Raw genomic sequence first — 23,442 nt, forward strand, 5'->3', positions numbered from 1 at the left:
AAAAAATTTGAAAAGTTTAATTTACCTTAGGTGTAACATTATAGTTATTGATTTTATTTATTTAAAAAAAAGTAACAATGATTATTTTATGAAAATACATACATATTTTTCTATATTTATAAAAATTCAAAAAATTAATAAATTTAATATAATAATACATATTAACCTTTTATAAGTTATAAAAATAATAGTCAGATGAAATAATAAAAAAAAATTAGAAAAACGGTTGACCCTGAAGGCCATCCCTGCAACTTCCCGCTAATTCCATACCTAGGCACTTAAAATTGCACTTATGACGTTTTTGAGCTTTTCGAGATCAAAAATACAATTTATGTGTTATTTTGAGCTCTCCGAGCTCAAAGATATAGCTTTGCTATGCTTTTGAGCTATTCGAGCTCAAAAGTCTTATCAAAATACGATGAAACTCGATTTTTCTAATTTTCAAACTGCAGTAACTTTTCAATAAATCAACCGATTTTCACGCGGTAGGCGGCGATCGATGTGGTTTTTTGAGCTTTATAAAAAATTTAAAACAAAAAAATTGATCTGATAAAAAATTTCGAAGTTATTGCAAAAAAACACTTTTTTCGATTTTTTTCGACAACGATATCTCACGGACATATCAACCGATTCTGACGCTCTATGTGGCGATCGATGCGGGGTTTCAAGGTTAAGAGCTGATTAGTTTTTGAAGTTGATCGGTTCAGCCAATTCGGAGATATTTCAAAAAAATGAAAAAAAAAACAACTTTTTTTGTAATTTCTCGAAATCTACTGGTCCGAATCGGTTTCAACTTACAGTAAATCTAAGTTTTGCGAAGCCCTTTCGAATGATTCCAACCGCGATGAAATCGGTCAAGCTGTTCAAAAGTTACGAGAGGTTTACACACACACACACACATCCAGACGTACGGACATCATTGTGAAAATAGTCAGGAAAGCTTCCTAAGACCTCGAAATGTCAAGATCCGATGAAAACTCGATTTTTGAAAAACGGGGTAAAACCAATAACTTCCCGATTTTTTAAAATTTTCAATTTTCTTAGCGGGAAGTTAAAAATACTAAAATTTAAAATCAGTTAATAAATCAACATAAAAAATTCAATTACTGATTTTTCTGAAAAAACAAAACAATATTGTCAATTATTTTTTTTCTATTTGTTATTTGCATATATGATAGTGATTTTTGTCGTTTTTCAAGGACTTTTTTTTATGAATTATCCTTTATAAGTCTATTTTTCAGACATTGTAATTATATTTCCGAATAAATGTATGTAAATAAATAAATAAACGTATGTGTCAAAACAGAGGTTAATCTACAGTTAGTCCAAAATCCTACAGTATAACCACTACAAAATATCTCAACGCTCACGCAGTGTTGCCAGACTTTTTAAACGAACAGTTTCTCGTTTGTGATTGGCTAAAATAAGTACATAAACAGCAAAAAGTTTAAGGCTTGTCAATAATAACTCTCAAGTATATGTACCGTACACTTTAGCATAAATTTTTGACGATGGAAGTCGCGAGGGTACTACCTTAATGTTCTTAAATAACAACGTCGATGTTTTCCTAATACAATTACAATAATTGGATCCAGAAACATGTAACAGATCGAATACGGATTGTTATTCTCTATTTCGATTTAATTGATGGCTTGTTCTCGTCATCTTTAGCGACTTCTTATGACAAATTTAAAAGCCGTCAATCATGTTTCTTATTCTCGATCAAATTTTTAAAAGAATTTCCATAGTTAAGGAATCTTTAAAGAATCTCAACAAATTCATTTTTTAACAAGAATTATTCATAAAAATCCATTATTTTCTAAATCTTACAGCTAATTTAATTACAAAATTACAAAATATCATTAACAAGCATCAGCAACAGTAGTTATCTATACAAAAACGGAAAATTTATTGGAACAAGGTATCCAAGTGAATTTCTTGCTGCCTTTGGAAGGTCATAAGTTCTTTCTCGAAATCTATAGACTGGTCCTTATGAGCGCGAAGAGAACTTAGCCATCTGTTGAACAATGGCCGATCGTATTCGAAGTTATGGGGCTTTTTGTTTTCTACCATTATCTTGTAGTAGCGAATGATCGCGTGGATTCCTATCCAAAGGACGGAGACAATCGAGCCGATCACTTTCCAGGTTTCGGAGAGCGTATTGTTGTGCAAATCGAGTTCCTTTTTCAATCCCCGTTCCCGGGAGTCAAAGGATAGGTACCTTGGAATAATCATGTCATCGTTTAGCTTGCAAAATGGTTCCAGCACGAAGAAAGTCCAGATCACTAACCCGAAACTGAAGGACAGAGGGATGTTCCAGCCGAGTCGCGATCGGAAATCGAAGCTATGAAGCATCCGAAGTCCTCCTTTGTCATCTTCAAGATTATAACACAATCATTAGCATCAAGAATATCTTTTAAGTTTTACTTAATTAACTTCAATGTGACTTACCTTCGACGTTGCTGAGGATAGACAACAAAATTTGGGTCAACAGGATCGAAATAGTGAAAGTGAATTTTCCATTTTTGATAGATATTATCTTTTCCAAGCTAAAGATAGTTCCGTTGTAGTAAACTTCGCGCTTATTGAAGTCTTCGATGAGAGTGAGGTTGTGTTCTCCAAAAGTTTGTCCAAGCTTGGTAAAAATTTGAACGATATTATCGCCGTTTAGGTACAAAATAGTCAGCGCTGATACAAAGAAGACGACGATCTTCCAGATTGATATCAGTGCGAAGGTGAAGTGTCTAGCAGGAAAGAGTTTTTCTCGAGCGCTGTTGAAAATTTGGATGTAGCCTGAAGAATATATAATTGCTTATGATTAATGTGGAAAAAGTATGTTTTATAAATTGTTTAGGATAAAATTATGTGCATAGTTGAAAAGCTCTTGAAATTCCGAGTAAAATAAGCCGTCGGTCGATTCAATTGGCTGTAGGTCGATTTTTGATTAATTGATTAATAAAATATTAACGCTGTTAATTCTATGAAAGACTTGAGATTAATGGGGCTTGTAGGGGTTCATTTTACTCGGTATTTTAGAATCTAGGTCGCAGTACATGTGAATTTTTAAAATTAACAATTTCATTTTTTTGTTCATCATCAAGACGGAAATTTTTGGATTAGGAATCTTTCTAAAGGTTAATTCATCTCATAATTCTGAATTTGGTAATCGATATAATGCTTTTCTGATTCTACCTTGTCCTGACAACCTGTGATATATTTATTTATTTATAACATTTTATAGTACTTACCAGTTGGACTCAGTATAGAATAAGAAGTATCCTGCCAAAATCCAAAAAATATACAAATAGACGCCAACATAATCGCCCAAAAACTATGATCATAAAAGGTGCTTTCATGCAACGAAAACACAATGTTAATAATAGCCAAATTCGTCAAGATAACACAGTCCAGGACAATCAATGCCGTGTTTTTCTTGGACTTGGCATTGTTGTAGACTCTTGTCAGCAGGTTAAGCAGGCCCATGTCGAAAATGAACCAAATGCAGAGCAGCCAAAACCGCATCATGTCGATCTCTGGTAGAATCACGAAGACCATTACCGCTATGCCAACCACGTGGAGCGTTTCTGGGCCCATAACCTGCAGGAACTGGCAAATCGAAGGCCTAGATCTGGATTTTCGGAAGCAAACTACTGAATTTACCAACTCAGGAACTGCGAATGCCAATAATAGGCACCAGATCCACATTATTCGCTCCTCTTCCGACTGGACCAGTTCTACCCTCATCATCTCGAAGCTACCTTGTCTTTTTCGACAGTACGCGGTGTGGTTTGGCTCCAGTTGCGACGTCATTGACAGCAATGTTGACTTTGAAACAATGCAGCTTATCATGAAAAGCACCACGTACAAAATGAACAGCAGAAACGATACCAATTTCCAGAGCTTTGAGGTGAACTTTTTGAACGACGAAGGCATCGGGAAAATTTTTATTGATTTGTTTATTCTGTCAACTATGCTGATGCTGAAAAATTTTGGTAGTATTAATTTGTTGTGATTATTGAAGATTGTAATCTCAAGATGTTTGACTATGGTCATTACCTAAGTGGTTCATTTGTGAGAGGAAGCTCATCGTTGTCCGAAAAATTGTCTTCGGTTTTGCAGTCGGACAACGTTTCATTATCTGGTTGATGATGATCAGGCATTTTTGATCTGTAATAATAAACTATTAGTAATTTTATGAATTGCTAACCTGACATGAATGATTGTTTGACATGAATGTTAAGCGAATTTAGAGGTAATATTGAATATTATTGTGGTTGAATTTTTAATATTGTATAGTTACTATCTATAATTTTCGAATATTGTATAATTGTGTATATTTATGTCTTGTACAGAGCCTGAAGAAGCTGAGAAAATACAGCGAAACGTTGCGACCTAAGATGCAGTATCATTCTATTCATTGATCCATATTCCCTCTGAAATCTTTACATCTTATGTTTATGTTGGATCTTAATAGTCATAATTATAAATGAATTGCTAACTTTTGTAAATTCCCGCTAAGAAAATTTAAAATTTTCAAAAATCGGGAAGTTATTGGTTTTACCCCGTTTTTCGAAAATCGAGTTTTCATCAGATCTCGACGTTTTAAAGTCCTAGGAAGCTTCCCTGACTATTCCCGCGAGGGTGTCACTATGTATGTATGTATGTATGTATGTATGTATGTATATGTGTATATATATATATATATGTATGTGTGTGTGTGTGTGTGTGTGTGTGTGTGTGTGTGTGTGTGTGTGTGTGTGTGTGTGTGTGTGTGTGTGTGTGTGTGTGTGTAAACCTCTTATAACTTTTGAACGGTTAAACCGATTTCATCGCGGTTGGTGCCATTCGAAAGGGCTTGGCCAAACTTAGATTTTGAATACAATTTGTATAGATTTGGACCGATGGATTTCAAAAAATTTCAAAAAAACTAAAAAAAATTTTTTTAAAAGTGGTTTTTTTGGAATAACTTTTAAACGGCTTTATCAATCAATTTCAAAAACTAATCAGCTCTTAACATAAAAAAACCGCGTTGATTGCCGCTAATCCGATCAAAATCGCTTGATTCGTTCGAGAGATATCGTGCAGGAAAGAAAACCCAAAAAAGTGTTTTTACGGAATTACTCCGAAATTTTTAGTTTGAACAATTGAAAATTAGAAATTCTTTATGAGGCTTTAAAAACTGCGTAGAATACCGCCAACCGCGTACAAATCGGTTCATTCATTCAAAAGTTATTGCGGTTTGAAAATTCAAAAAATAGTGTTCTATGAAACTTTTATCAGACTTTTGAGCTCTTTGAGCTCAAAAGCATAGAAAAGGTATCCTTTTGAGCTTGGAGAGTTAAAAACAACACATAGATTGTATTTTTGAGCTCGAAGAGCTCAAAAATTTCGCAGGTGCAATTTTAAGTGCCCAGGTATTAACGGAATTAGCGGGAAGTTGCAGGGATGGCCTTTAGGGTCAACCGTTTTCCTAATTTTTTTTTATACTAATTATTAACGAGTGACCTCTGGATTGATAACGATAAAAATAATTAGGATAAAATATGAAAACAAAATTTGTCATCTTTATAATAGATCATAGTAAGGTAAAAGCCCCAGTTATTGACACTGGCCTAGTTGTTTGACACTTGAAATTTTATTCTAATTAAAAGTTCTCAAAAAACCCATTTTCTTAAAATTTATAATTCAAAAATTATATTTATTAATTTATTAGAGTTGATTTACGGATTTTTTATAGAAAATTTATAAGCTTTTTTTTTTGTAGCTTAAAAATAAAAGAATCCATGCTTGTTTCATGTTTGTTGATATTTAGCAAAACTATATTTTTTAAAAATTTTGGAAATTTTGGACAGCCGTCAATTTTGAGATAATTAAAAAAATTTTTCAATTTTCAAAATTTTTTAACTTTGGAATGTTATTTATTCAATTTTATCAAATTTAAACATTTTTGTAAAATTTTGAAAATTTTAAAAATTAGACATCTACAATTTTTTAAAAATTTAATTATTTTATTTGTGATGCAAAATTTCAATATAATTTTTTTTTCAATATTTAGAATATATCTCATCACCTCTCAATCGTAGATCGAACGAAATTTCCAAGAAAATAAAAAAAAAGATGACAAGTATATGTATTTTTTTTTATTTTTGAATTAAAAATTTTATTTTTATAATTTTTCGAATAATAATTATATTTGCAGCGACGGAGCATAAAAAAATTTTTAATTCCGTTTATTTCTCAATTTTTAATAAAAAAAAAACTCTGCGCCTAAATACTTTTTTTTACTTTCTTTTTGCCTTATTCTCGTCATCCCTCTCCATTATTACATATACGCTGTAGATAGTCAGATGTTTTCTATTACAAAGAATCTGAGTCTGCGCAAGCGCGCTACAGATTACTCGAATATACGGTTTACTCGCATCAATCTGTAATTGTTATTACAGAGACTAATTATTCCAAAAACAATTCATTTAAACCCACGAAAACTGTTAATTTTTAAATATCAATTAATTAACTGTTCGATAAATTATTGTATGACTAAAAATTATTTCATAAATATGTTTTTCTTAGTTCAATAATCTAAATGTTGATTTTTATCTCCATTGCTCGAAAATTATATCAAAATAGAAAAAATTATTATTATAGAAGAAATAAATTATTAAAAAAAAACTTGCCTATATTTTTTTCAAAATTATTATCACCAAAAATAGATAATCACTATTTTTATTTATTTACGTTTTAATAACTTAGGCATGGCGGAAAACGCCGTCACTATGCTACTTATAACACTGACATATACTAAAAGATCGAAACTTAACTCGGAAAAACGAGACCTAAGAATTTGACCATTTGGTCCTTTGCTAACCAACACAACAAAAATCTTCGGCCCTCGGCTGACCTGAGAATAATAGGGCCCCCTCCCTCCTCTGTCCTAGGGTTGACGTCATGGGAAATTCTGATGCCTCTATAAGGACCCAATGCTTTGCAGGTAGAATTTTTTATAAGAAAATTTTTAGAGTTCAATTCATATTCAAATTTTATGAGATCCGAGAAAAATCTTTGTGGTCTAATGAATGTTTGTAAATAAAGTTTATCTAATTATAGATTACACCGGTTGACACGATTTTTGGGTTTTACTATTAAATATCAATTTTTTTTTGTAATTAATGAAAGGAAAAATAGATTTGGTCGCTCAAGTTTGCTCTAGTGGGAACGAAAGCAAAATTTTGAATTTTAAGAAAAATCACTTATTTTTTTCTAGAAACAAAAACTATTATTAAGTAAATTAATTTTTATATACCTATGTAAATTTTATAAAAAAAATAATTAATAGTAGCTTACACATGCCAGCAAATTGAAAAAAAAAAAATTCAAAAATGGACACTTTAATTATACTCATATTTGAAATTTATAATTTTTAAGACCAAACTCTAAAAACATGATCTCTCCTTAAATATTACACTGAAAAACAATTGTAGGAAAAATTACAATTATCGCATGTAATCCAGGACCAGATTTTCAATATCTTTATTTTCATAATTTTATATTTTAAAATTTACGATGTTACATCGTAAAATTTCATATAAAAGTATTCAGTATACTATAGTTGCAGTATCTAAGATAGAGTCGTTAAAAATTCTTTACCTCTCAATAAAAGTATATTCCTTTTTCTCTTCTGAATAGGCATCTATATATTGTTTTTGAATTGTTAAAATTTTGTAATCAAATTTAGAGTTTAAATTTTATTTTTTACCTTCTAAAGTCATTTTATCTTTTGAATTTGCAGATTGAAATAAGCTTTCATATTTTAAAAGAGCAGTTTTTTGAACTTTTAATATTAGTTACTTCGAGAATTATAAAGATTTCTAAATGAAAATCGAATTGTAGCTTTATAACCGATTGTACTTTATAGCTTAATTAAAAAAGTTCAATAAAAATATTTATAATTGACGATAACCAGTTTTTTGTTTCGATCAAATAAAAATGAAAAGACACCCTTTTAAAACTAAACTCCTCAATTCTAAATAAAAAAAAAAAAATTAATATTTCTTAATGAAAATTTAGGATATTTATCTTCAATGTAGATTCAATGAAATAAAAAAATCTGATCGCCAAATTTCTGTATTTTCTCGGTTAAAAAAATTAGGAAAACGGTTGACCCTAAAGGCCATCCCTGCAACTTCCCGCTCATTTCATACTTAAGCGCACAAACCTACACTTATTACGTTTTTGAGCTCTTTGAGCTCAAAAATATAATTTTCGTATCATTTTGAGCTCTCCGAGCTCAAAAATCTGCTAGAAGTTGAATAAAACACTATTTTTCGAATTTTTAAACCGCAATAACTTTTGAATGAATGAACCGATTTTTTCGTGGTTGGTGGCATTTAACGCAGTTTTTAAAGCCTCATGAAGAACTTTTAAGTTTAAATTGATCGAACAAGGAATTTTAAAGTAATTCCTAAAAAACGATTTTTTCGATTTTTTTCGTTAACGATAACTCACGAACGAATTAACCGATTTTGACCGGGCTAGCGGCAATCGACGTGTTTTTTTAATGTTAAGAGCTGATTAGTTTTAGAATTGATCGGCCAAGCCATATATAAGTTATTCCACAAAAACCACATTTCAAAAAATTTTTTTTTCCAGTTTTTTTGAAATTTCTAAAAATCTACTGGTTCGAATTGATCCAAATTATGCTCAAAATCTAAGTTTAGTCAAGCCCTTTCGAATGGCGTCAATCGCGATGAAATCGGTCAATCCGTTCAAAAGTTATGAGAGGTTTACATACGGCCGCACACACACACACACACACACACACACACACACCCTTCAAGAGATGAACGTACCAGGATACCTACGAAGGATAGTCGCTAGCTACTTCACAGATAGAGTCGTGAGATATGACACGAAGAATGGTCCAAAGAAGTATGATGTTACTGGAGGTGTACCGCAGGGTTCTGTTCTCGGTCCACTTCTCTGGAATGTCATGTACAACGGATTGCTGAGGCTGAAACTACCAAGAAATGTCAAACTGGTAGCGTACGCGGACGACGTAGCCGTAGTAATCGTCGCCAAACATCTTGATGAGATAAAACATATGTTCGCTATCACCTTTGAGCGAATTAACCAGTGGATGGACACAGTAAATCTACAACTGGCTAAACAGAAGACCGAGGCTGTACTTATCACTAGCAGAAAAGTGGTGGAAACGATCAATCTAAACGTCGGAGACCAAGAAATCACATCCCAACCATTCATTCGATATCTGGGAGTGATGCTCGATGCCCGACTTAACTTCAAACAACAAGTTGAACACGTGACCGCCAAAGCATCAGCAGTAGTAGCCAACCTAGTACGATTGATGCCCAACATCGGTGGCCCGAAGCAGACAAGGAGATCATTGCTATCATCAGTAGTTACATCGGTCCTCACATATGGTATATCCATTTGGGCCGACGCACTTGAGATCCAAGAATCATGGAGGAAAGCATGTCCAGTTTACCGACTGAGAGCGCTAAGTGTAGCCAGCGCCTTTCAAACAATATCAGAGAAAGCAGTGTGTGTCATTTCCGGAACTTTGCCGCTCAGAGTCCTAGCTGAGGAAAGACGGAACCTTTACCAACGAAAGAGGACAACCGCACAAAGTTCCGAGGAACTCAGAGCTAAAGAACAGCATCGCACGATGGCAATCGCAGTGGGACGCCGCGACAACAGGGAGATGGACACACCGTCTCATACCGAAGGTCGACGTTTGGCTAAACCGAAGTCATGGCGAGGTCAATTACTATCTGACGCAGTTGTTGTCAGGACATGGATGTTTTCGGACGTATCTTCACCGCTTCAAGCATGATGATTCACCGGAGTACCCGTCCTGCCCAGGAATCAATGAAGACGCGGAGCACGTTTTCTTTGAGTGCCCACGATTTTACCCACAGCGAGATGAGCTGGAGATGATCCTAAAAAAGAAAATCCAACCAGAGGCAATAGTAGAAGCAATGTTGTCATCAAGAGCCTCCTGGAACGCCATCAGCACATTTGCAACAGAAGTCCTTATAGACTTGCGTTCCATCGAAAGAAGAAGAGCAAATGACAACAACTAGAAGAAAGGTAAAATAACACCTTAGCTACCAGAAGAAAGAGCAGTAGCTAGATCCTCCCCTCACGAAGTAATGCCTAACGGCGGTTTCCATGAGGGTTTAGGGGAAAGAGGAAAAGGGGTTTAGGGTTTAGTGGGTAGGGGCGCTAGCGTCGAGTTTTAGTATGACACTGCGTCGAGTCGCCACATATCCAGGCCAAACAACTATGCCTAGAATCCGTAAAAAGGATTCCCCCCCCCTTAAAACAAAAAAAAAACACACACACACAGACGTACGGACATCATCGCGGAAACATTCAGGGAGGCTTCCTAGGACCTCAAAACGTCAACATCCGTTGAAAACTCGATTTTCGAAAAACGGGGTGAAACCAATAACTTCCCTAGTAGAAATAATCGAGTTTTCACTGGATATAAACCAGTAACTGGCCAGTGATATCGAGTAAAAACTTGAAATCGCGCCACCTACAACTAAGTCATAAACATTAGTTACACCGACAGTGTATCTTTACTAGTGTGTGTATGTTTGTTTATTTTTTTTGTTAACCTGTACGCATCATTATTGTAATTATTATTATTAAAAAACAGTATAAATCAATCAAAATTAGTGTTTATTAACGTGTAAATAATTTCCAGTATATATTTCAAAATGGATGCAGTGAAAAAAAATGACACAATATATAAATTGCGACTGTGGGCATTAAAAACAAATCTCCAATTCAAAATAATTATTTTCTTATTCTATTGTTAGATTTATTATTAGTCTATCAGACTAATGATGTTATCTATTTTATAATGTACACATAAATGAAACTTTTTTATATCATATCGTTTATTAAACATTATTTTGAATTTATTTGACAATTTTAATAACGCCTAATAACCTCAGAATTCGAAACTGACAGTTTTACTAAAGCCGCCATAATGTTTTGTTAGATCTCTAGTAAAACTGGCCAGTTACTAGACAGAAACTTGATATTACACTGGCCAGTTACTGGTTTAAGTCTAGTAAAACTGGCCAGTTACTGGCTAAAAACTTGATTTCATTTCTACTAGGGTTCCCGATTTTTGAAAATTTTCAATTTTCTTAGCGGGATGTTAAAAATTAGGAAAACGGTTGACCCTAAAGGCCATCCCTGCAACTTCCCGGTACCTCCATACCTAGGTGCTCAACAATTCACTTGTTTTTTAAGCTCTTCGAGCTCAAAAATATAATTTTTGTGTAATTTTGAGATCTCCGAGCTCAAATAAATCGCTGTTCTGTGCTTTTGAGCTCTTCGAGCTCAAAATGCTAATGGAAGTGTTATAGAACACTATTTTTTGAATTTTCAAATCGCAATAACTTTTGAATGAATTAACCGATTTTCTCACGGTTTACGGCATTCAACGCAGTTTTTCGAGTTCTTTAAAAAATCTTTAAGCGTAAACTGGTTAGACTAAAAATTTCATAGAAGTTCTGAAAGAAACATTTTTTTCAATTTTTTTTCGACAACGATATCTCACGAACGAATCAACCGATTTTGACCGGATTGGTGGCAATCGACGTGGTTTTTTGTGGTTAACAGCTGATTAGTTTTTGGAATTGATCGGTTCAGCCGTTTAAAAGATATTTAAAAAAAACGAATTTTTGGAAATTTTATTTTTGAGATTTCTCAAAATTGATCGACTCAAATTCTGTAAATTAGTATCAGAATTCTAAGGGCAAAAGAACTCTTCAGAACGCCGCTTTTTCGATTGAATCGGATGATCCGTTCAAAAGTTATGAGAGATTTACACACACACACACACACACACACACACACACACACACACACACACACATACAGACACGGTGACATCACCGCGGAAATAGTCAGGAAAGCTTCCTAGGACCTCAAAACGTCGAGATCTGATGAAAACTCGATTTTCGAAAAACGGGGTAAAACCAATAACTTCCCGATTTTTGAAAATTTTCAATTTTCTTAGCGGGAAGTTAAAAATTCCCAAAAATGACCTATTTTTTCGCTGTTATCGGTGGCTATCCTCCTTAATTCATCCCAAGTAAATTTATATAAATTATCATGATTATTAGTTGTTTTCATGGGATTTTTTGATTGAATGACACCCAATAACAGTTTCTATTTCTGAGTCAAACACGTAAACATTAACTGGTGTCTACTACACAAATGTTAAGTCATTAATGCAAGCTTGCATCTATTTGAGTTAAAATCCATCGTCTTAAAAAAGATAATAGCAAACTTTAAGAGTTCAAACCAGGTATTTTTATGCATTGAAACAAAAACAAAAAAAAATTATTTTGTCGACCTATGTTATATAAGAACCTCAATCATCCGATATCTTGTAGTCATTCATAATTTATTGAATAACTGTCATGACGATTTGATAAATTATTGTCTATCAACTAATCAGTGATTAATATCGTTTGTTCTTTAGAATCCGTTTTAGCGATTACTTACTGTAAACGTGATATAATTTATTCATACATTGTATATAAAAATGTCGCTACTTATGTGATAACGGAAGAATCTGTTCTGCAAAACATAAAAAAATAATCTGATTAATAATGTCTATCATGACTTATTTTTTAATCCTACAAAATTATACTATATCATAATAATTCCTTAAATTATTGACATTCTCAAAAAGAAGTCTAAAGCTTTTTTAGATCTGAACAAAAATGGTGAACAAAATCTTAAAGAGCACTGAATACACTGACATTAGCATCTGGTACAAAAACTTATAGTTGCAGTTTTTCAGCACGTAACCATGCGTCAGTAGGTATGAACCGTATGCACTATGCAGCCATCAGTTCTGAAGTCACTCAAGTATAAGCAGTTAGTGACGCTGCTGTGTAGATGGCGCTTCTCTCTTGACAAAAGCAAAAAATAGAACTTCCAGTGACTGTTAACCTATTATCAATCTGATTTAATAAATATACGAGTCATCGTTCCCAACATGTCCTTATCAGGTTATGGGTCGCAACAAGTAACCCTGGAAAATTCCATTCGTGATAAAACCTTTTCAATAATATTTTTTTGTTCCAAATCTATACTTAGAAGTTACGTAAACTTACTCCCTACGTTATTGGTTCTGGACCCGTATAAATTCCGAAAGCAACTCTTGGGTTCATTCAGTAAGGTACCAACTGTCATATAGTATAGACGGTTCTTGCTCCTGGTGAGTCTTCAACAGTTAGTTATTAACAAAGATATACCAGTACGTCATCGACGAACAAATCTTGGAGTAACGTTCACTGCCATCTGCAACACAATCATCATGACTGATCGTCCTGAAGGTCCTGGAAAAGAAAAAGGACAGGGCAAAGGAGGGAAAGGATTGGGCAAAGGAAGGAAAGGATTGGGCAAAGGAGGGAAAGGATTGGGAAAAGGAGGCGTTAAGCGTCATCGCAGACCTCTTCGAGATAACATCCAAGGAATCACCAAGCCAGCTATCCGTCGTCTGGCTCGTCGTGGTGGAGTCAAGCGTATCTCTGGATTGGTCTATGAAGAGATTCGTGATATTTTACAGATTTTCCTCAAGACCGTTATTCAAGATGCTTACCACTATACCATGCATGCTAAACGTAACACTGTCACCTCCATGGATATCGTCTATGCATTGAAACGTCAAGGCCGTATGATCTACGGTTTTGGAGGTTAATCTTCCAATCAAACTTCGAATGAAAGAATCAACGTTACAAACGTGTTTGAGGTGTGCAAAAACTCAAACATTTCAACTGAATGTAAACTCAAAGAACGAGTGAGGTTAATTTGCCGAAATGGACGCAAGATTGACAACAGATGATTGTTTTAAATTCTTGTATTATTAGTGTAGACTCGAAAATTCACTTAATGTGATAATAATAATTAGAACCAAAATTTTGACAAGACTCATATTTGTATAATTATATTTTTAGATAATTGTAATTGTTATCAAGTCATCCAATCTAACATAGATAGATAGATAGATAGATAATAAACTTTATTGACCCTAGAGCCTTAGCTCCCTCAGGACCATCATAATTATACATTATAATCAGTGTAAAATACAGAGCATGTAATTACATAAATTGAAAATAATAAAATATAAAAATATTATAATAAAATAATAACGTGAATTATAAATTATAAATTATAATCGTGGTAGATATCAGACAAGTTGCCAGAAAACCTGGTAATAGCACAGTTAAGCAAAACTAATATCATTCAATATCACTCAAGGCACAGCAGCATACAATAATGACAATCAAAGCTCAATATCATAAATTAATACTTTTGCAAATAATAATTATAGCACGCACTACGGAACAGTTCATAATTTTCAGCTTTAGTTACTTCTGGGGGTAGCGCATTCCAAATGCGTATCCCGCGGATAAGAAAAGAGTTCTCAAATATCCGACAATTAGATCTAGGCAGGCGTAAATAATCCTCCCTTACATCACCCCTCTGCAAAGCTACCGGCAAAAACTCCAAATTACATCTGAACAATTGTCGGTAGCCCATACATATTTCTTTATAAAAAAGGCATGCCATGAAATAATTTCTCCTGTCACTCAACTTCAACCATCCCAGCCCAGCAACATAGAACAATTAGATTATGCTAAGTTATTAAATAAATATTATTTCAGATTATAATAATGATAATTGGTTTTATTCTCCATTCTTTAAACCTAATAAGACTCTTGTTTGATCTGCTGGTGTCTTTCGCAAGATCAAGTAAGAAGAAACTTGTGTCAAGATTTGTGTAAATCATCATCTCTATCTTTATGAAAAGTTTTTTCAAAATATCTTTATTCATTAGTTATCAACAGGGGAAGATTATATAAATATATTTTTATAAATAGTTATGAGATATCTTCAAGCAAAAACTTTTAATATGTTTTGGTGTAGTTGTCAAACAAATTCGTCAAACCAGTGAGACTTTCAGTCTCTTTATTTCATCGACTAACAGATAACAGTCTTCGATAAATTAGATTAAAAAAGGTTAATTTCAACTTTATGGCTCATTATGTAATGTCCCTTATTTTTGATACTCAGCAATATAATAGAATAAAATGATCCTTGTTAGAAGAATCATGCCCAATAACAGCTATCACAATCTTTACCAAAATTATCGATGATCATTGGACTAAGCATCGGATTCAATTCCAACATTATCCTGTAATTGAGTATGGATATATAGCTATAGTTGACATGAATTATAGTCGTCAATAATTTACACGTAAGCTGAAGAGTCATTTATAGCCGAACGTCGAGAAGTGCAACCCAACAAAACTTAAGACAGTTTGATTTCTGAATCTGAATGAGTGAGCTCTAGTTTAAATCAATTTAGCTACTGGAGATACCCAAATAAATGTTAGCGCATTCGCTACGTAGGAACATTTTTAAATAGTAGTTACTGTTACATACTATACAGTTATATCGTCAACTTCTAACTAATTGGGTAGATTAACATTTGAGTAAAATACAAGCTGCGGAATCATCGCTGCATCCAATCTTACTTAAAAATTGCTGTCATTCTCGTTTGAATGTAATCTAAGAAACAATTTTTGAATGACATAGCATCATTTTGAAATAAATTCTTGAGTCACGAGTCAGAAGAATTTGCTTTAATAATGATTAAAAGATTTGGCGAGACAAGTGAAAAAAAGAAAGACATTGTTAAGTAAAATAAATATATATGTATTTTATTAATGTACAGACTAAACTTATTGATACATCGTATAAAGAGTGATTAATTTAAACAAAAACAGTTTAAATAACTATAGTGAAAGCTATATTACAAAAGAACATGTCACCATCTTGATATTAACTATTGAAGAAGTAACTTTTTTACAAGATTTTAAATAATCAATCTATGATTTATATCAAAGTTATCCTATCTGCATAAAAACCTATTCCTTATAAAGTCTAGGATCATATGATATTCTAGGCATAACGTTTTGTAAAAATCTTTCATAGTTTCCATTTGAGAAGTTATTTGTATGAGCGAATCCCCACCATTCAAGTTCACGTGTGGAGCGCGTGATTTCCAGCATGATACTGGTAACATCCGGTATGATCTCTTATGACGTCATAACGACAATGTTTACAGCACTTTTATCAATACCTATTGAAAGCTCTCATTTGAAAATACCAGTCGGAATTAACTTACATAACCAGGTCAGCTGACATAACCTGTTTTTAATTCCAGGTGACGTTGGTGTACGCTGATCGTATAAAAGCGGAAAAACTGCGCTGATGAGCACACTTGAGTTTTAGCAGCTCTGACAAGATGTTCGACAAAGTAGTCTTCATTGCGCTGTTTGCGCTTATCGGAACCTCATGTGGGTAGCTTGTGAAAATCTTTAAAATCATCCAACGTTTTTTTACGATAGAATTAATTTTTCTATTAATCACTCTATTCTTCTTATTAACTTGATAAAAACTATTTTTTTCATGTTAAAACATAACTTTAGATTCTTGAACTATTATTGATTCAAACTTATTTTGTTCTTAGCTTACTAATATATGATTAAAGTCACCGGCTTCGTTTTAGTGCGACTTCGTCGTAGTTATTTAGCCAAAAATTAGTAGCTGTGAAAAGATAGAATATAAACATAAAGCAAAATTTGTTGATATCTATTCATCTAATACTTAGTTTCATTCTTCTTAGATTATGGATTCATTCTGTTCTTTTTTTCATAAAATTTGTTATTTTTTTCAGTGGTCCGAGCGAATCCGTAAGAAATAATGCAGCCTGAACAACGTATAATTTATCAACATCTACCCTGCTCTGCTTTACAAGGAAGATACTCAGTTGAATTGAGCAACAGTTATTTTATGTCAGTAGAGAACCCTTGCAGAATAACCGCTACCAAAATTTCTTTGAGAAACAACAGATTTCCGAGTTTTCAACAAGCTTTCTATTTAACTGGAACGGATATTGATGTAACTAACAACGAGTTTGTCGGAGCGGAACAGGAACGTTACATAATAGGCGATAACGTACATCTACAACATAATACATATAAAGGCCAACTCAACTTTATCAAACGGTGGGAGATGAAATTGACGTATTAAGTAATTTATATGATGGTCTAGCCCAAACCCATGAGGTACTCGGAACTCATGTAAGACGATATGGCAATTATTATAATGAAGCTCCAAATTTTGCACCCTCAGAAAGCTGTAAAAGATTTATTGAAAGTGTGTATTCTAAATCAACGGCTGGTACTGAGGTAGCTTCAAAGCCCGTTAATAAAATTGCTAGTAAGTGCAGATCTCCCAAAAATTAAATAACAACACTTTGTCGTCTTTTTTTTTTGAATAACTTCTGCTGTGATTATCAAGATTTTGTGTGTTTAAATTAACCTTTTATAATCTAATTTATCGAAGACTGCTATCTATAAGTCGATGAAATAAATAGACTATTACCTAAAAATTATCTTCTTTTCTTTTTTATTTACCCTGCCATATTTCAATCAACCTAAAGCCAAATTTTGACACGTGGATCAAGAATTGATTCTACATTGATATTTTATTATTCGAAATTGCCTATTAGATAGCATTCAAACGAGATATTTTTTGTTTTTCTACAACAATGTGCGCATTAAAAGAATTTGTTCTTTTCTCTATGAAAAATCTAATTGTCATCTTAGTACGTCATAGAGCTGCTTTGGAGAGCAAAAAAAATCGTCACCCTTAGTTCAGATCTGGGTAGTTCCGTTTAAAACGTAAAAATTGTCGAAAAATGTGTTATTTCTTTTTCTCTGTAAGGATAACAAAATAGGTAGATTCCATAAAATTCTATTTATATACTGTTATAATTGCTGTGAGATTTAATGTTCATGTATCAAGTCACATATATATATCATGGGTTTTTTCCATTACGTATAGGGTCATCGTTTGTACATTAAATCATCACGACAAATGAATTTAATATTATTAATTCCTTAGCAACAGTGATAACTGTGAAATATTTAACTACATATTCTGAAACTAGGTATTTAACAATGGTGTCGCGTTATTCAGATATTACGGTTTACCTCCTCTATAAACGCTAGCATTACGTTAGTGATCAGGATAAACCAATCCATACCTACTTTTAAATATCCCTATTTAAATGCCATCGGCAGAATTAAACCATCAGTTATTGCTCTAAATTTTGTAAGTGAAGGTCGTGACACTTAGATATTGTTTTTATATATTAAACTATTATTTAGCCGTAACAATGGATCGGACTATTGACGAGCTCAAATACGTAGACTTTATGGCGCTGATGGAACGCAGTGACTGCGAAGTACTAATCGCTGCGGAGCACCAGAAGATTATCAGTGAAAAAATACAAGGGACGTGTGAAGCCGAAAAAGCTAACAGAAGTCTAAACCGCTACGCACATGCGGTTTGCTTCGATCACTCTAGAGTAATTTTACCAACAGAGCGAAACCGGGGGAACTACATTAACGCCAATTATGTAGATGGCTTCGAACATAGTAAGAAGTTCATATGCGGACAAGCTCCAACCCGACATACGTGTTACGATTTCTATCGTATGTTGTGGATGGAGCATGTGCAAATCATTGTCATGCTCTGCAGGAAGAAAGAAAATGACAGGGAAAAGTGTCACCCCTATTGGAGCGACGTGGAGCAATCGTCGATGAGGTTCGGGAAGTTCCAGGTCACTACTACTAGTGTAACGCGGTTGCCTCATTACGTTAAGTCAACAATTGTTTTGACAGATGGGACCGAAGCCACCCAGACAGTGACACATTACAACTTCATTGCTTGGCCAGAACATGATGTGCCGAAGAATACCTCGGAATTTTTGAATTTTGTTCTAGAGGTGAGGCAGTGCCAGAAAGAGTTACATGCAAAGTCGCTCCAGATTGGCCACCAACGTTCCCAGCCGACGCCAATCGTTGTCCATTGCAACGCCGGACTAGGAAGAACTTCGTGCTTTTGTGTTGTAGACATCAGTATTTCTAGGTTCGACGAAACACAAACAGTTTCGATAGCGTCAATAGTGTCTAGTATTCGTCAAGCAAGATTCCATAGTTTGTTCAACCCTTTTCAATATTTATTTTGCTACAAAGCTGTGAAAATGTACATAGAGTCGGCTTCCGCAAGAGTTGCTACAAGGGCGACTCCGATCCGACAAGCTGTTTCGTTTTTAAGGAATTTAGTTAGGTGAATTAGTGTCAAGATGAGATAGGAGTTACGTTGATTATGTTGTTGCTGTGAAATGGTCTTATTACTTTAAGAATTATTATGTAATAACTTATCATTTAAATTATGTCACAAATAAATCTGTATTTAAACTATACCAGAATCATTGATTCATTCAAATGAAAACTAGTTAAGAAAATACTTGGGGCAAAATACTGGCGAGTTTTTGAATTCGTAGATACATTAACATCATAACTTCTAGAATAATTAAATATTTTTTTATTATTTATTTTTTATTAGTTATAAATATGGGGAAAATATATATATTTTAATATATAATTTTGGGAAACCTACAAGCAAGTACTTTTGATATGCTTCAGTAGAGTTGTCAAACAAATTCGTCAAACGAGTAAGACCTTTTAAGAGTTATTGTCTTGATGCTGACTGGATATGATAGGGTAAATAAAAAGAAATAAAGATAATTTTTAGGTAATAGTTTATTCATTTAAATGACTTATAAATAACAGTCTTCGACAAATTAGATTAAAAAAGATTAATTTTAACACACAAGATCTTGATAATCACATCAGAAGTTGTTCAAAAAAATAAAAAAAATGACGACAAAGTGTTGTTATTTACTTTTATAGAGGACTGCACCTATGAACAATTTCACTAAGGAGCTTCAGTGAAATGATAGAAATGTATTCCTGCGTGAATTCATTAGCACAGATTGGTACAACACTCTCACTGCTGTAGACTATGCAGATAGGGTGAACATTGAGAAATCCATTGCAGCTTTGATCGACTACATCGTTGGCGACGTAAAATCTAAGTCGTTTGACGCTTTGAAGTTTGACATTAAATTTTACAATTCCCTTGGAGTGGAGCATGTCGTTGATGTTGATTTCTTGCCTGCTGATAAACGCTCTAAGTCACCTTCTTTATACTTGCAAGACTGCCACTTGAATAGAAACATAAAGCAAAATTCGTTGCTACTATCTATTTCTATAACTCTAATGCTTACAAAATGAATATTTTATCCTGTTTCTCTTTCGTTTTAGTTACCCAAAATAATCTTTTTTCCTTTAAAAACCAGCAATACAACTCTTTACAATATTTTTTCGTTGTTTCAGTGGTTCAAGCGATGTCAATTCAGGAGATTGACACCAACAATAAACCGAAAGAGAAGAGTGGTATATATCTTTTCATCGAAAATAACCATCATGTAACCAACATTGAACCGAGATGGGAGGGTTGTGACAATCATTCGTTCTATGATTTCCTTGGTGACTTGTACTGGCATTTATGTGAAGAAACACCTCGAGGACAGGGACTTCCCGAATATGAACCCCACGACATCATTTATGGGCGATTTTGAACGTTATTTTTTAAATCGGTCATCATGTTATATGTCATTAACTCTAAAAGACTTTCATTTATAATTCGATAAAATAAAAGATTGTTACCTAATAATTATTTATTTTCCTTTCTATTCGCCCTATCATATATCTCATCTAGAATAAAAGCGAATGACTCCTGACAGGTGGCTCAAGAATTAAGTTCTTAATAATGTCCTATTAACCAAATGTTGCCTACAAGATCGCATTAGAACAACAATCTTAAAAATGCATTCGACGTTCAGTCAAATGATTATCATCGTTATAATTGTGATGTCTGTGACGTCATGATAATGCGTCAAACATCGAAAGTCTTACTGAAAAACACTATATATCTAATACTACTTAGAGAAGCTACATCTTTTACACGTTTGAACACTTTTTTCGTTGAGTCAAGTCATTCGAGTTCACTCACCCCCACTCGCTACGTCATGCCCTTCGAATGCCGTATAAATACTGCGAGCAACCATTTTGTCTATTCAGTTTGAAACGGAGCGTTGTACGATCGAGAAGTCCCCAAAATCTGATCCTCATTAAAAATGGTTGATTATTTTATTTACGCAAAAGATTGTTCGGATTCGATAAATAGAGCCGAGTATTACCACAGCAACAACTTGAAGACTCTTGAACAATTCAAATGTGACGTCAAAAGCATCAAAGAACAATCGGTTGCCCAAGAGCCTGCAAGGCAATTTAAAATTGTTTATTTGCACTGGCGTGACGTCTGTTGGGAGGTCAATGAAGATAAGGTTGGAATGAAGAATTATACAAGTGCCGACGTGTCCGGACTATCAAACATCCATATTTGTGAATGGAGAGATCCAGGATGTCTTATACGGCACCTTCGAAAAAACTATATTGTTTGTGAAAATGATCGAATCAAATTACTGTACATCGTTACAAATGGCATGATTAGTCGGGAAAGTATAGACGCATGTTTAGAATTAAATAAAGACATAGATTATGAAACGGTTGTTTTCCATTCATTCAATGAAGACCCGGAAAAAATCGACCTTTCAGTAGCTGCGCCTTTCTTCAAGAGCCGTTGCATCGTTTATCGCAATAACGAACTTTGTGACAGCACTGATATTTCCAAGGAGTTTGATTACGACAAAATCACTAGCGACAACTTTGCAGTTGAAATGCAACAGCTTATGTTTTATATTAAGTTGAAGTTCATCAATAAATTCAAACAAGACGCTGATGTTTGGCGAGAAATTAAAAAATTGGATAACCTAAGAAATCGAATCCTTAGAGAGTTGTCAAGAAATACACCAAAATGTCCATTCTTTGACCGAATGAAAGAAAAGGAAAGAAAAATATTAATGCGTACATTTGACGTAAATAAGTTCAAGAATTATATGGCTATGGCATATGTGATGAAGACTGACGTTGAAAACTATGTTGCAGCTATGGTTAACTACATCAAGAGCAATAAAAAATCCTGCTCGCTTGACGCCTTGAAGTTCGACTCGAAAGTCAACGAGTCCGTTGAAGAAAAGCAGATCGATGATGATGATTCTACAGACGATGAAGATAGTAATTTAGTCCTAATAGTTGATGAAGAAAGTTGTCTTGACAACTTATCTTTATCCGGATGAAAAATTCCTCGAGTTTTCGAACAGCTCAAAACGTTTGATAAAAAAATCTTCTAATGCAGATAAGCGTAAAGACTGAAAATTGAGTATGCGAATAAATATTATTTTAAATTAATCAAAGTTCTTCATTTAATTCTCATTCCTAAACCTAACAACAAAATGATACAGTTAGTTACTTATCGTACATATATATATATATATATATATATATATATATATATATATATATATATATATATATATATATATATATAGCGGATAACACCAGTATCAAACTAAAAATCACGCGCTCCACTCGTAGACTTGAATGGTTATTCAGTGCATTGGTACCGGATAGGTTAATTTAAGGACTCGAGATGGATCAACTATCCATACTTACGCGTGGGGCACGTGACTTTGAGCTCCATACTGATAACATCGGACATGATCTCTGATAACCCTCTAATGACCATGTTCACAGTACTTCTCTCAATACCTACTGAAAACTCTCATTTATACAATTCCGAGAAATCATTAAAAAAAACAAACTAATGTAAGACTCGAGGTTTATATTTTGTATACCACTCATATTTATTTATACATCTACAAGTAATAACCCGACAATGACTACAGAATGAGACAGCTAATGAAAGCCAATATAATTAAGGGATGACAATGACTGGGTGACGTTGTATTAGGAGCCATCGCGTGTGAGGTCCTCATGAAGGGTGGCGTCGGAATGCCCCTAATAATCTCTCTCGTAGTCCTCTCAACCCTCGTTGAGTGAGGGCGAGTCTTGTCACGGGCTGGGGGTAAGACCTTACATCACAGATCTCGGGCCTCACGATACTCGACAGCCTTCAGCCTCGGCAATAAGAATAGCGTTGCTTACACTAATAAGAAACATTATTGTTGTTGACGGTTTTTTCTGGCGGTGACGTAAGTAATATTATTTATTTTGCACCATGTTTAAAATAACGAGCTAAGTCATACTACTCATTGCGTCAGACACCTCGGCTATCGTATAAATGGAGACGAAAAGTATTTCGATCATTCACTGTTTAATTGACCTTCAATAAATATAGAAGTCTCGTGATCTCAGTAAAATAATAATAGTTTAATTTAAATTTAAACAGTAACCAACATTTGTCACGAAAGTCTTTAACAAACGCAATATTGTTTCGTTTCAAAAAAAGAAAAACTGATTGAGCGCCAAAATGGTTAATTAC

General features: G+C 33.8%; 3 protein-coding genes across 4 annotated transcripts in view; 2 read left to right on the plus strand and 1 right to left on the minus strand.

Annotated features, from left to right (window-relative positions):
- Positions 1 to 1,818: 1,818 nt before the first annotated feature.
- LOC123268674 overlaps positions 1,819 to 23,442 on the minus strand; it is a 35,888-nt gene continuing 14,264 nt past the window's right edge. Inside the window, exons 1-5 of one of the 2 annotated variants that reach the window (XM_044733982.1) lie at positions 6,675 to 6,819; positions 4,057 to 4,167; positions 3,249 to 3,979; positions 2,452 to 2,793; positions 1,819 to 2,375 (exon numbers count right to left, since the gene is read on the minus strand). In XM_044733982.1, coding sequence (XP_044589917.1) covers positions 1,909 to 2,375; positions 2,452 to 2,793; positions 3,249 to 3,979; positions 4,057 to 4,160 — 1,644 coding nt within the window. In that variant the 5' untranslated portion in view covers positions 4,161 to 4,167; positions 6,675 to 6,819 and the 3' untranslated portion in view covers positions 1,819 to 1,908. Of the gene's footprint in view, positions 2,376 to 2,451; positions 2,794 to 3,248; positions 3,980 to 4,056; positions 4,168 to 6,674; positions 6,820 to 23,442 lie in introns of those variants that run through there. The other variant, XM_044733983.1, reaches the window with a different exon arrangement.
- LOC123268704 (histone H4-like) lies at positions 12,933 to 13,846 on the plus strand. Its single transcript, XM_044734031.1, has one exon. The coding sequence runs from the start codon at positions 13,370 to 13,372 to the stop codon at positions 13,751 to 13,753; it is 384 nt and encodes a 127-aa protein (XP_044589966.1). The 5' UTR covers positions 12,933 to 13,369; the 3' UTR covers positions 13,754 to 13,846.
- LOC123269755 lies at positions 18,100 to 22,355 on the plus strand. Its single transcript, XM_044735590.1, has 3 exons — positions 18,100 to 19,262; positions 20,373 to 20,432; positions 21,162 to 22,355. Exons 1-3 carry the CDS (start codon positions 18,305 to 18,307, stop codon positions 22,235 to 22,237), a joined length of 2,094 nt encoding a protein of 697 aa, XP_044591525.1. The 5' UTR covers positions 18,100 to 18,304; the 3' UTR covers positions 22,238 to 22,355.

The sequence above is a fragment of the Cotesia glomerata genome, linkage group LG7 (assembly GCF_020080835.1).
Source record: "Cotesia glomerata isolate CgM1 linkage group LG7, MPM_Cglom_v2.3, whole genome shotgun sequence".
NCBI classification, from domain to species: domain Eukaryota; kingdom Metazoa; phylum Arthropoda; class Insecta; order Hymenoptera; family Braconidae; genus Cotesia; species Cotesia glomerata.